Here is a 13,570-nt window from a genome sequence, read left to right on the forward strand (position 1 = left end):
GTATCACAGCAATAATATTGTCCGTGTAAGTGCTGTTTGTGCGGGAAAAAATGCAAAAAACTTCACTTTTACTGGCGATATCATCGTTGTAATACATTTTACTGTTTTGAAACACTAATATTTGTGTTCAGCGAAGTCTCCCGAGTAAAACAGTACCCCCCCCATGTACAGGTTTTATGGTGTCTTGGAAAGTTATAGGGTAAATATAGTGCTAGCAAATTAAATTCCCTATACGTTCTGCTTGGGTTGTCAGGCAGGTCCCGCTAATTGTAATTAATTAAAATACCTAATTATGTAAAAATATTACATAAATATATATGTAGAATTTATATATATATGATATATACGTATATATTTATGTATATAGATATATATATTATTTCGTTCTGTGTATTTTGATAAATAAATATATTAATATCGCAATACAGTTAGAACGAAATAACACACATCTATATATTTTTTTATTATTTATTTTTAATTTTTTTTAATTTTATTTTTAACGTATTTACATTTTTTTTATATTATATATAAATATATATATAACAATAATTATATATATTTAATCAGTATCAGTCTACGTATAATTTGATAATATATATATATATATATATATATATATATATATATATAATTATATATATATTAATAGTAAAATACACCTAGACAGTGTATGTGTGTGTGTGTATATATATATATATACACACACACACACACATATATATATATATATATATAATATATATGATCTAAGTATATATTCTTTTTTTTTTTACACTTATTTTAATTTGATTTTATTTCCAGCCAGCAGGGGGACTGTCATTACAGGCAGTCCCCCTGCTGGCAATGCAGCAGCCAGCTAACCCGGCCATGTGATTGTGAGGTCCTCGCAAGGACCTCACTCTCACATGGCCGGGGGGGGCTGCAGGTGGAAGGATCTGCTGCAGGGGACTCCCTGGGAGTCCCCCCAACCGCGATCGCCGGCGTGGGATCACAGGCGACTGGGTAAGTAAAAAAAAAAACAGGAGGGCGTACTATTACACCCTGCGACGTTTAGAGCTGCTTAGAATAGGGCGTAATAGTACGCCCTCCGGTTTTAAGGGGTTAATTCAATGTGATGCATCCATAATGTTGCCTTCTGTCACGGTCTGTGTATGTTCGTCTTACAGGATTATTCACTAATGTGAGAATTTAAAGTGAATTTAAAATTTAAGATCGAACTGGAAAAAGTAAGCCATGCTTTCAGTTTGGCCACTCTGGCCTTACATTTTAAATTCACTTTAAACTAATTTTAAATTCTCACTTTAGTAAATAACCCTGTTAGTATGCATATGTATGTCTGTCTGTCTGTCTCAGTCATTTTAGTATGTAATGCATGCATGGCTCACCTCTAACAGTTGCAGAATTGTATCTCCCATGATGCATTCCATGTCTTAAAGCTGAAGGACAACTATTTGCAGTGTGTCTGTCTATCCAACTAGTGTGTCATTTTTATTACTTGGTTTAACTCCCTGTCCAATATAGCATTAAGAGCACTCCACACACCGTTATATAATAATAATAATAATAATAATAATAATAAAAAGAATAATGAAAAAATTTGCAAAATACCATGACTGAAAATAACAAATGAAAAGTTGGCTTTTTTATTATATGGTTAAAAACAGAAAACGTGTCTCCTCTTTCTTTAAAATCTCTATATTTGTGTCAAGGTGTTGGGAAGACTGACAGGCAGAATTTGAACCTGAGGGTTATCCAAGAAGTAACAGGAAAGATGCATATGACTTTTCCTTAGCGTGGCCTGGCTAATAGCATGGAGCCTACAGGCAGACATAAAGACAAAAGAGTGCAAATCAAGGTCAAGGAAGTACAGAAGGTAGAGGAGCACAAAAAAGTGTAGTGAAGGGGGTTCCAAAGGCCAGGTCACTGATAACTAGCCAGGTCTAAATCAACAGAACTAAAAAGAATAAAGAATGTGCTATAGAAAATACCAAGGAACAGCAACAGGGAGCTGAAATAGTAATAGAATAGTTGATAATATGTATATTGTACTCTGAATAAATGGGCATTGTGTGCCAGAGGCCTATGTCAAAACATTAAAAAGAAATATGCACATTGCAGTGGCGTCCTGCATGATGATGTCACCAGATCGACACAATGTGGGGAAAAGTACAGGAAGTTACAAATTGCTCCCAGACCAGTTAACATCTGCACCTAAACACAAAACCATACAGACACTATATACGTTCATAATATGTATTATATTACATATCAAAGGTGTGGAAATGTACAAAAAAAGAATCCACTCATCCAAGGGACTAGAAGCGGCAGCCCAATCTGCTTATGCACTATGACAATTTACTTGCCCTGGTACACACAATAATTTCATCTACATACATAGAGCTCTGGGCAGGGTCTCACCCTCTGCCTCCCATACAGTCTCTCCACTGCCCCGCAAATTTACACAGCATAGTGTAGGTGTGCAGGATGTTTGTTATCTGTGCGGTGCTCTTACTTTTACTTACTCTTACTTCTGCAGGCAGGGGAGCTATGATTCATGGATGTTTCGAAGGAAGTCTGTATCACCCTTGGTCCAGCAGGGCTCCCGAATCCCTGATGGTCCAGTCAGGAAGCATGTAGTCTGTACATCCAGCGGATGTAAACTATAGTAACCTGTTTGTTCCAACACTCAATAATGAATCAGACCTGGAGAACTTGGCAGCTGCATTTTAGTCAGCCATTTAGTGAGCTCCAAGATGAGGGAGTGCAAAAAGTTTCAGAACACAAGCTCCCTGCCAGCGGCTTTGTGCTGATAACATGTGATTATGCAATATTAATAAATAATTATTTTTATTATTATTTTTTACTCCACTCACTCAAAAAATTTATTAAAGTCCATTCACTAAAAAGTGTGTTTAAAACCATTATTATTATGATATTTATAGAGCGCCGTCAAATTCTGCAGCGCTTTACAATGGGTGGACGAACAGACATGTAGTTGTAACCAGACAAGTTGGACACACAGGAACAGAGGGGTTGAGGGCCCTGCTCAATGAGCTTACATGCTAGAGGGAGTGGGGTAAAATGACACAAAAGGTAAGGATAGTATTAGACTAGTGACAGTTGCAGAAGAGGAATCAGTTGGGAGCTATTAAGAGTTTAATTCATACGCTTTTATGAAGAAGTGGGTTTTTAACGATTTTTTGAAGGAGTGGAGCATCTAACGGAGGAGGGAAGCGAGTTGAACAGGAACGGTGCAGCCCTCGAGAAATCTTGAAGGCGAGCATCAGAGGTGGGAGTACGGACAGAAGATAGACGTAAGTCTTCAGCAGATCGTAAGGGGACATACTTGTGTATAAGGGAGGATAGATAGGTGGGAGCAGCATTCTGTAGAGATTTGAAAGCAAGAAGCAGAATTTTAAATTGAGCTCTATATTTTATAGGAAGCCAATGTAGGGACTGACAGAAGGGTGAGGCATGGGAGGTGCGGGCGGACCATCATAACCATTAGAGCAGAAAAACAAAGAGTCGGTGTAATATAACAAGGCGCTTAACAGTGATAAATAGATGTAATACAAGCAGCTCAACACACGTGCATCCTTGCTTTCCATAACCATTACAGCCCCTGTAGTGATTATGAGGAGAGGATATCCTTGACCCGGTTTCCAATTAATGGGGTAAAAAAGATTTGCAATGCACATAATTGATATTGGCCAGTCAAGAATTCTGGGCTGCTTAATGATGCTGCCAGAGGTGGAGTTACACATCTGGCAGCAGATGAGTTAAACTCCGGATGTGTAGGATTTCAAAGCAAAACATTGCATATACATACTCCAGACACCATGATAGAATCAAACCACTAAAGTAGCCATGGTTTGGAGTAACCATTTGAGTGAATTGATCAAGGAATTGCAAATTTAGGCTAAAAAAAGCCAAATGTGGCCAAAATTTTACAAACTGTAAAATTTTTTTTACTACAATTCACTGTTTATTGAATAAAACCCCATAGCGCTCTGTACAAATATGTTTTATGTGCTATATGTCCAGTGGCGTACATACCGGGGTCATACCGCCCTGCGACACGGTATGTATGCCACTGTGGCCAGCCTCTTCTCCACAGGAGCTGGCCACCTCAGGGCCCCCCGAGGCTGGCCCTGGTGTCACCCGGCGGGCGGGCAGGCAGGCAGGCAGGCAGGCTGGCGCGCAAGGGAGCAGTCTCCCCTGAGTGCTTCCTCTTCAGCTCCCTCGCGCACCGCACTGATATAGGAGCCGGAAGATAACATCATCTTCCGGCTCCGGCATCAGTACGCGGCGCGCGAGGGAGCTGAAGAGGAAGCACTCAGCCAGGGAGAGTGCTCCCTCGCGCACGCGCCCGGTGGCACCACTAAACCCCAGGGAATCCCCTCAGTTCTCCCACAGGTAAGGAGACTGGGGGGATTATTTTTTTTTTTTTTTTTTTTTTAACGTGAGTGTTAGAGTGTGTCAGTGAGTGTGTTACTGTGTGTGTCTGTCACTGAGTGTGTTAGTTTGTGTGCGTCTGTTAGTGAGTGTGGGTTTTGTAAGTGAGTGAGTGTCTGTCTCAGTGAGTGTGTATGTATGTCTGTCACTGAGTGTGTGTCTGTCAGTAAATGTGTGTGTCTGTTAGCTAGTGTGTATGCGTCTGTTCGTGAGAGTGTGTGTGTGTCTTAAGCATTTACCTTTCTCGAGCGCCGGACTCCCTTGGCGCTGGGGATCTCTCCGCCCCGATCCGCCTCTCAGCTCCGAATGCGCATGCGTGGCAAGAGCCGCACGCGCATTCAAACCATCCATAGGAAAGCATTACTCACAGTGAGAATAGCGGAAGCTCCTCTAGCGGCACCCACTAGAGGCTGGATTAACCCTCAGTGAAACATAGCAGTTTATCTGAAACTGCTATGTTTTCAGCTGCAGGGTTAAAACTAGAGGGACCTGGCACCCAGACCACTTCATTGAGCTGATGTGATCTGGGTGTCTGTAGTGGTCCTTTAAGTGTATGTGTATCTGCATGCACTGGCGTACACACCGCGGTCGCAGCCATGCGACCCCTGCGACCAGGTGCCTGCCGCCATGTGCAAAGCAAGAGCGCGGGGGGGGGGGGGGCAAGGATCAGTTTTCGCACCGGGGCACCATGGGTTGTGTGTACACCGCTGTATATGTCTGTTATTATTTTGTTACAAGTAGACGGGAAGTTGTATCCTACAGTCTGGATATCCATCCCTGTGAGGTTCACCTATTCCTGTCCTATATATATATGTATTTGTCTGTTTTACATTGCAATGGAAGCTTTCTATGCTATTCTTGCCATAACACTGTGATGGACAAACAAGCAAGGAATAGCAATGCTTTCCTTTAGTACTAACCTTTTGTGTTTTGACTGGCTGGCTTCTTTAAAACTTCACAGCAGAGTGGAGAGGCTGATATCAGAGGGGTGCTAAAACAGATCAAATAAAATACTTTAGGTAACATTGTAGCCATGTTTGAAGACATTTATGAGTATATATATATATATATATATATATATATATATATATATTTTTTTTTATTTTTTTATTTTTTTTTAATTAAAGGGAACGGACCCCAATCTAATTTAATAATACAATTCATTATTATTAGAACACATACAGAGTTATTCAAGGGCTATTTTTTTAATGCCTTATTTAGCTTGTTAACACTGAATATTTTATGCTATGTTTTGTTTCTAAGCAATTCCATATATAAAGCCAGCAAATCACAATGGTGGATAAACAACAAAAGTTGTTTCATGTTGAACCTGCAGCCACTGGACAGGGAATTATTTTTCCATTTTAACTTAGGGGTCTATTTGCTGAATGACAAACTGAACGGCAGATGATTGTGGTTTATTGTAAAAATTTGGATGTTTTAACTAATTTGGCTATTTCAGTTATTTCCAACTAATTTGCACTTTGGCTGTAGTTTTATTGTCTGTTGCAATCCACTGAATGTTTATATAATTTGGCTGATATGGCTATTCACAAAAAGCCAAATCCCTTCATTGTGTTGATGATCCAATCCCCCTGATACAGATAGGTGGACTTGCAACTTTAACCCCCTAAGGACGCAGCTTCAAAAACTGGACTTACCCTTAAGGACACAAGCAATTTTTGCGGTTTGTGTTCAACTTCAGTTTGCATTTTTCTTATTTATTGCAACAACACATATTATATACCGGGTTTTTTTAAAGGACAAAAAGGGCTTTAATCTGATGTGACATATACATATATCAATTCTTATTTATTATAAAAAAATAAATGTAAAAATAAATATTTTTTTTATTGTTTTTTTCACAGTTTAGGCAATAAAAATATGTGTATAATTGCAGCTTAACCCCTTAATACCGCAGAATTTTACTATATATGTCTGTTCAACTATAATTTACCTCTTTCATATTAAATGCACCCACACTTATTATATATCATTTTATTTAGGGGAAACAGGGCTTTCATTTAACATCAAATATGTAGGTATGGAACATAATTTAATATGAATACAATTTTAAAAAAATTAGAGAAAATAAGATTTTTAAATTTTTTTCTTAGTTCTACGTGACATTTTAACTGTGAATTTTATACCTTTTGCTTTTTTTTTTTTTAATTCTTTATTTTTGCTGTGCATTAAATAACTTTCTCATGTCATCAATGCCATAACAGTATTCTCAAACAATTTGAAAACACATATTCATTGACTGTTGTACAGCATTCAGAATAAACGCACAATTTTTTTTAGGTTAACAATACAAGCTGAATACAAGCTGGGTAACTACGTCTATCATAATGGATTTCTTTGTCGATTAGTAACAATAGCTGAAGATTAATATTTATGTTGCATCTCGGTGTCATCTAGATATTTAACCCCTTAAGGACCAAACTTCTGGAATAAAAGGGAATCATGACATGTCACACATGATTGTGGTATTGGTAAAGTGAAATGAAGGGAGCTGCTGCGATGCGGTAACTCAGCTGCAGCGGAAACTTGGAGTCTGCCTGTTTGCCTTCATGCTGTGCCTCCATTGAGCTAGTGTATGGGGGAGAGCCCAGTGTCAAGTAGTGTACCTAGTACCTAGCTAATAATATAGGAGTGTGGCTAGTATTGAGATGTGACTGGGCAGTAAGCTGTAATATTAGGGGAGGTTACCACAGGCTAGAGAAGGGGAGCTGTAACCCTCTGGTTCGTACATTAAACAAGGTGTCAGTTCATGCAAATTAGACAGTTCGACAGCCGGAAAGTGTGTGCTCACGATGTGAAATATGGCTTGCCGGCTTTGGGGCTGAGTAATGGGCATCTCAGCTTATGCCCAGTGCTGGAATGTCCCCTGGTCTGTCGCAGCAGGCACCTCTGATGGAGCTTCTGGGCTTGGTTCCCACTCTAGCGTTGTTCGGCATGACGATCTCCTGTTCAGCAGTCCAGAGGTCATCCGATGCTGTGTGGCGTGGAGCTGTGCTGATCTGTGAGTCCTGGGTTGGGTGGGTGGCGTGCAGATGAGGCTTGCTTGATGCAGCAGCTCCCATGTGAGCGCGAGAGTCCGTCTGAGTGGCGTGTCGCTGTTTCCCGCTTTGTCGTCTGCGATGTCTGCTCAGCCTGATGAGCGCTCTGGATGCGTGTATTAAGTGCCCATATTGGCGGCGCCAGGTTGCAGGGCGGATCCAGGAGGCCACTGTTTTGACTGCTAGGAAGAAGGGCATTCCACGCTGGCAGAGCACTGACCAAAAACTCCTGCAGAGCCGACTGAAAGCCTCCTGAGATTGCGTAGGTGGCTGGGTTAATGTGCTCTTTGTCTGCGGCTTGCGCTGAGCCGCCATCTTGCGTGTGCCTCGGTAGTCCGTTGCCCCCGCAAATTGTGTAGCCGGCAGGCTTGTCAACAGTTCTGGTCTGAGTGTCCAGTGAGGACCGGGTTAACCCCCACCGTTTCAAAGGGGGGTAGGAGACCAGCGAAGTCGCTCGAGGTAGTCCGGTGTCGGGGAGAGCGTCCGCCTCTCCCCGGCTACAATTCCAGTAGGCCGCACGTGGCGTTCTGTGCCCCTGGCCCCGACGGGCTCCAAAAAGGTGTCGCTTGATTCAGTGGTGTGCCCCCGATCTGGGTGGCACACCCTGGTAGTGTAGCCACTGATTTTGCCCCAATTTCTGTCTGCCAGGCCGGAGCTCGTGTGACCCACGTCTGCTCTGCCTGGTGGTCAAACTCCGCCCCCCAATACCGGTTGCTTTTACTGCAATAAAATACACATATGTATTCAGCGATGTCTCACGTGTAAAACAGTAGTCTCTATGTACAGGTTTTATGGTGTTTTGGGAAGTTACAGGGTCAAATATAGCAGGTTACACTTTTCAGTTTTTTCACATTGAAATTCGCCAGATTGGTTACGTTGCCTTTGAGACTGTATGGTAGCCCAGGAATGAGAATTACCCCCATGATGGCATACCATTTGCAATAGTAGACAACCCAGGGTATTGCAAATGGGGTAGTGTTTGTGACCAAGTTGCCACTTGGTCACAAACACTAGCCAAAGTTAAGTTTAATATTTGTTTGTGTGTGAAAAATGCAAAAAACTAATTTGAATGCCAATTTTGGCCAGTGTTTATGACTAAGTGGCTACTAAAAAAGACTGAACATACCCTATTTGCAATACCTTTGGTTGTCTACGTTTGCAAATGGTATGCCATCATAGGGGTAATTCTTATTCCTGGGCTACCATACGGTCTCAAAGGCAACGTAACCAATCTGGTGAATTTCAATGTGAAAAAACAAACACAAGCCTTAAATTTGACTCTGTAACTTTTGAAAACACCATAAAATCTGTACATGAGGGGTACTGTTATACTCAGGAGACTTTGCTGAACACAAATATTTGTGTTTCAAAACAGTAAAAAGTATTACAGCAATAATATCGTCAGTGTAAGTGCCGTTTGTGTGTGAAAAATGCAAAAAAAGGTCACTTTAACTGACAATATCATCGTTGTAATATATTTTACGGTTTTGAAACACAAATATTTGTGTTTAGCGATGTCTCCCGAGTAAAACAGTACCCCCCATGTACAGGTTTTATGGTGTCTTGGAAAGTTATAGGATTAAATATAGTGCTAGCAAATTAAATTCCCTATACTTGCGGTCTGGGTTGTCAGGCAGGTCCCGCAAATTGTAATTAATAAAATGACCTAATTATGTAAAATTATTACATAAATATATATGTAAAATTATTATATACGAATTTAATGCGTTCTCCGGGATTTTTCTTATTGCGAAAAATTTGTAAACCGAAACGTGGTGTCCCATAGGAATGCATTGAAAACCAATTAATCCGTTCTGAAGGTCAGAAAAAAAGTCAAAATGAGCTGGCATGGACACCAACCCGCAATGCAGAACACACAATAAAAGGCATGCAAACGACGAAGCTCAGCTCCCTACTTTTCCACAGCTTGAGAAATGCACCAAAAAGTCCCAAAACAACTGCAAACAATTTCCAGAATGGCTCCAAAACTCGCTGTAAAAGCCGCTCCAACACCTCCACACTCGACGCCACGTGCTACCCACAGGCTCCAGCATGCAGGGGGTGGTGCTTTATACCACCCAGGTGCAATACATCGTGGGGAAATTTGTTTGTATTGCAAAAAAAATTTGTAAACCGAGGCATTATTTTCAATGAATTTTCATTTGTAAACCGAAAATTATGTTAACCGAGGTCCCACTGCATATGTGTGTGTATGTATATATATATATATAAATATAATATATATATATATATATATATATATATATATACAGGGAGTGCAGAATTATTAGGCAAGTTGTATTTTTGAGGATTAATTTTATTATTGAACAACAACCATGTTCTCAATGAACCCAAAAAACTCATTAATATCAAAGCTGAATATTTTTGGAAGTAGTTTTTAGTTTGTTTTTAGTTATAGCTATTTTAGGGGGATATCTGTGTGTGCAGGTGACTATTACTGTGCATAATTATTAGGCAACTTAACAAAAAACAAATATATACCCATTCCAATTATTTATTTTTACCAGTGAAACCAATATAACATCTCAACATTCACAAATATACATTTCTGACATTCAAAAACATAACAAAAACAAATCAGTGACCAATATAGCCACCTTTCTTTGCAAGGACACTCAAAAGCCTGCCATCCATGGATTCTGTCAGTGTTTTGATCTGTTCACCATCAACATTGCGTGCAGCAGCAACCACAGCCTCCCAGACACTGTTCAGAGAGGTGTACCGTTTTCCCTCCTTGTAAATCTCACATTTGATGATGGACCACAGGTTCTCAATGGGGTTCAGATCAGGTGAACAAGGAGGCCATGTCATTAGATTTTCTTCTTTTATACCCTTTCTTGCCAGCCACGCTGTGGAGTACTTGGACGCGTGTGATGGAGCATTGTCCTGCATGAAAATCATGTTTTCTTGAAGGATGCAGACTTCTTCCTGTACCACTGCTTGAAGAAGGTGTCTTCCAGAAACTGGGAGTTGAGCTTGACTCCATCCTCAACCCGAAAAGGCCCCACAAGCTCATCTTTGATGATACCAGCCCAAACCAGTACTCCACCTCCACCTTGCTGGCGTCTGAGTCGGACTGGAGCTCTCTGCCCTTTACCAATCCATCCATCTGGCCCATCAAGACTCACTCTCATTTCATCAGTCCATAAAACCTTAGAAAAATCAGTCTTGAGATATTTCTTGGCCCAGTCTTGACGTTTCAGCTTGTGTGTCTTGTTCCGTGGTGGTCGTTTTTCAGCCTTTCTTACCTTGGCCATGTCTCTGAGTATTGCACACCTTGTGCTTTTGGGCACTCCAGTGATGTTGCAGCTCTGAAATATGGCCAAACTGGTGGCAAGTGCATCTTGGCAGCTGCACGCTTGACTTTTCTCAGTTCATGGGCAGTTATTTTGCGCCTTGGTTTCTCCACACGCTTCTTGCGACCCTGTTGACTATTTTGAATGATACGCTTGATTGTTCGATGATCACGCTTCAGAAGCTTTGCAATTTTAAGAGTGCTGCATCCCTCTGCAAGATATCTCACTATTTTTGACTTTTCTGAGCCTGTCAAGTCCTTCTTTTGACCCATTTTGCCAAAGGAAAGGAAGTTGCCTAATAATTATGCACACCTGATATAGGGTGTTGATGTCATTAGACCACACCCCTTCTCATTACAGAGATGCACATCACCTAATATGCTTAATTGGTAGTAGGCTTTCGAGCCTATACAGCTTGGAGTAAGACAACATGCATAAAGAGGATGATGTGGTCAAAATACTCATTTGCCTAATAATTCTGCACACAGTGTATATATTTATTTATTTATTTATTTTATTTATTTTATTTTTTTTAATTATTTTTATTTATATATAGGTATACATACGTATATACTTGGGTATATACATATATATATATTATTTCGTTCTACATGTATTTTGATGTCAATATATTTATATATATATATATATATATATATATATATATATATTAATATCAAAACACAGTTAAAACAAAATTACACACATATTTTTTTAATTATTTTTTTTATTTTTTTTAACATATTTACACATTTTATTTTTATTTTATATATATATATATATTTAGAAAGGCCATTAGGCATGAATTTGTGGGAGGAGTAAGTCCCCTACTTAAACTCCCAGCCCCTACTCACCTCTGCCGATCCAGTTGATTGTTGTTTCCTTAGCAACAAGCACTTCCGGTCTGAGCTTTCCGCCAAACAGCTCCTGTCTCCAGCAGAGGAGGTGTCCAGCTCTTCTCCACGTCCGTTCTTCAGGCCTTCCACCCGGCTTCTCTCCGGTCCCGGTTCCTGCTTCCGGTCACGAGACCGGCACATTCACGTAAGCTTGTGAGGGAAATAGCTTTTGGCTATTTCCCTCCGTTCGGGCCTAAAAACACGGAGGTATGCTCCCTTAACCTCATACATTACCTGTTCGTGCAATATCCCGTTCTTGCACGTCAGCGGTTCGTACGTTTTAATTTAACCGAAGTACGCCAAAGATCTGAACGCAGATATTAGTTAAGCTTATTAGGATCCTCAGCGCGGTCTAAACTGCCGTATCTCAACCGTATAATCGCTTAAAATTTCACGAACGGCTCTATGCTTACCCATTCGGTTCTAAACAACTTGCTTTAAATCTGTCAATTTCGCTGAGCTCAGTAATCATAGTTCTTTTCTGCTACGTCTGTGGTTCTCAATTTGCTTGATTTTAAATACTAGTTCTAAAGATGTCTCAGGCCCGGGTATCTTTATCTAAAATGTCAGTTCATTTCTGTATTTTTTAATCATGTTTAAACAGTGTTAAGTACGTTACTCATTTCTTCTGTTTTATTTTCTATGGCGGAGGTTCAACTCCACGCCAAACCCGAACGCCATTTTTTGCCTACGTATGCGCCTCATACTCCAATTCCTATATAGTTTTCTTTATATTTCCCATTTAACTTACACAGTTATTATATCTTAGCTCTGTTACTTTCTAGGTCTCCACAGATTGTCCGTTGTTCTTATTCTTCCTTAATTGTCAAATCAAGTTCTTGTCTTCCACTCCAGGTATAGTATTTACTCTCTTCAATTTTAATCACGTCAAGGCCTCAGGCAGCCTTTGCACACAAACCGTCTCAAACCCAAGTTTGTCATAAATTATGTATTATTACTTCTCCTATCGTTATAACCTATTGACGGTTTTACTCCCTAGCTCCAACATAATTTCTAGGCCTCCACCGGTTTCTCCGTATAACCCTCTTACTCTCATCCAAGTACCTGTACAGCAAAACAAGGTATTATACTCTACCCATTACAGGCCTCTCACACCAGACCTACACAGTCTCTATTCTTTCACATTTTCACACGTTTCTACGTCCTTTTTCATATTTAACATTTTCTAAATTTTTACTTAGACTCACGCTCGTACAGCCATCAGACGGAAATCCACTCAATCAGCCTAAACATGGTATCGTGCTCCCCTACCAGGTAATTACATGCTTACTCGTTACAATACTCGTTACCCCTAAGGCCTCAGGCAGCCTCTCTCCATAAATCGAACTCGGCACAATCTCTAACTAAGCTCACAGATCCCTCAACACTCAGGATCTCACGTTCTCGCCCCTATAGGCACCCCGTACGGCCTTCAATTTGTACGTTCAAATATACGCCCCAACGTTACGTTCAGATACATCAACATCTGTCTTAACCCTTAGGTTTCCTCTACGATACTTGCAGCTGCCAAGCCTCTCCACTTGAACACTCAAAGTTGCAAGTTACTTATTTATAATCACCAACAAGGTCAGTATCCTCTCATTACACCAGATTTACCCCATAACCCATAGCTGATGCGTGAACTGGCTCTAGGCTTCCGGCCCTAGCCTGCTTAAAATACATCCCGGTCCCACGAGGCCATCTCCCACCTCAACACGGACGTATGGCCCCACTCCCAAATCATAGTTAGACGCCTCGTTCGCCCTTCTACAGGGCTGCAGTCAGGGCCTCACTTGTCACGGCCACACGTTTTTGACTCCCTTAACAGCCACCGAGAGGC

The 13,570-nt window shown here is 40.7% G+C and overlaps 1 protein-coding gene across 1 annotated transcript in view; it reads right to left on the bottom strand.

Annotated features, from left to right (window-relative positions):
• Positions 1–13,570, bottom strand: part of WDR27 (WD repeat domain 27) — a 501,316-nt gene that overhangs the window by 438,451 nt on the left and 49,295 nt on the right. Inside the window, exon 10 of the mRNA XM_063443196.1 lies at positions 5,376–5,446. Within this exon, the coding sequence (XP_063299266.1) occupies positions 5,376–5,446 (71 nt within the window). The remainder of the gene's footprint in view (positions 1–5,375; positions 5,447–13,570) is intronic.

This window comes from Pelobates fuscus, chromosome 2 (assembly GCF_036172605.1).
Source record: "Pelobates fuscus isolate aPelFus1 chromosome 2, aPelFus1.pri, whole genome shotgun sequence".
NCBI lineage: Eukaryota > Metazoa > Chordata > Amphibia > Anura > Pelobatidae > Pelobates > Pelobates fuscus.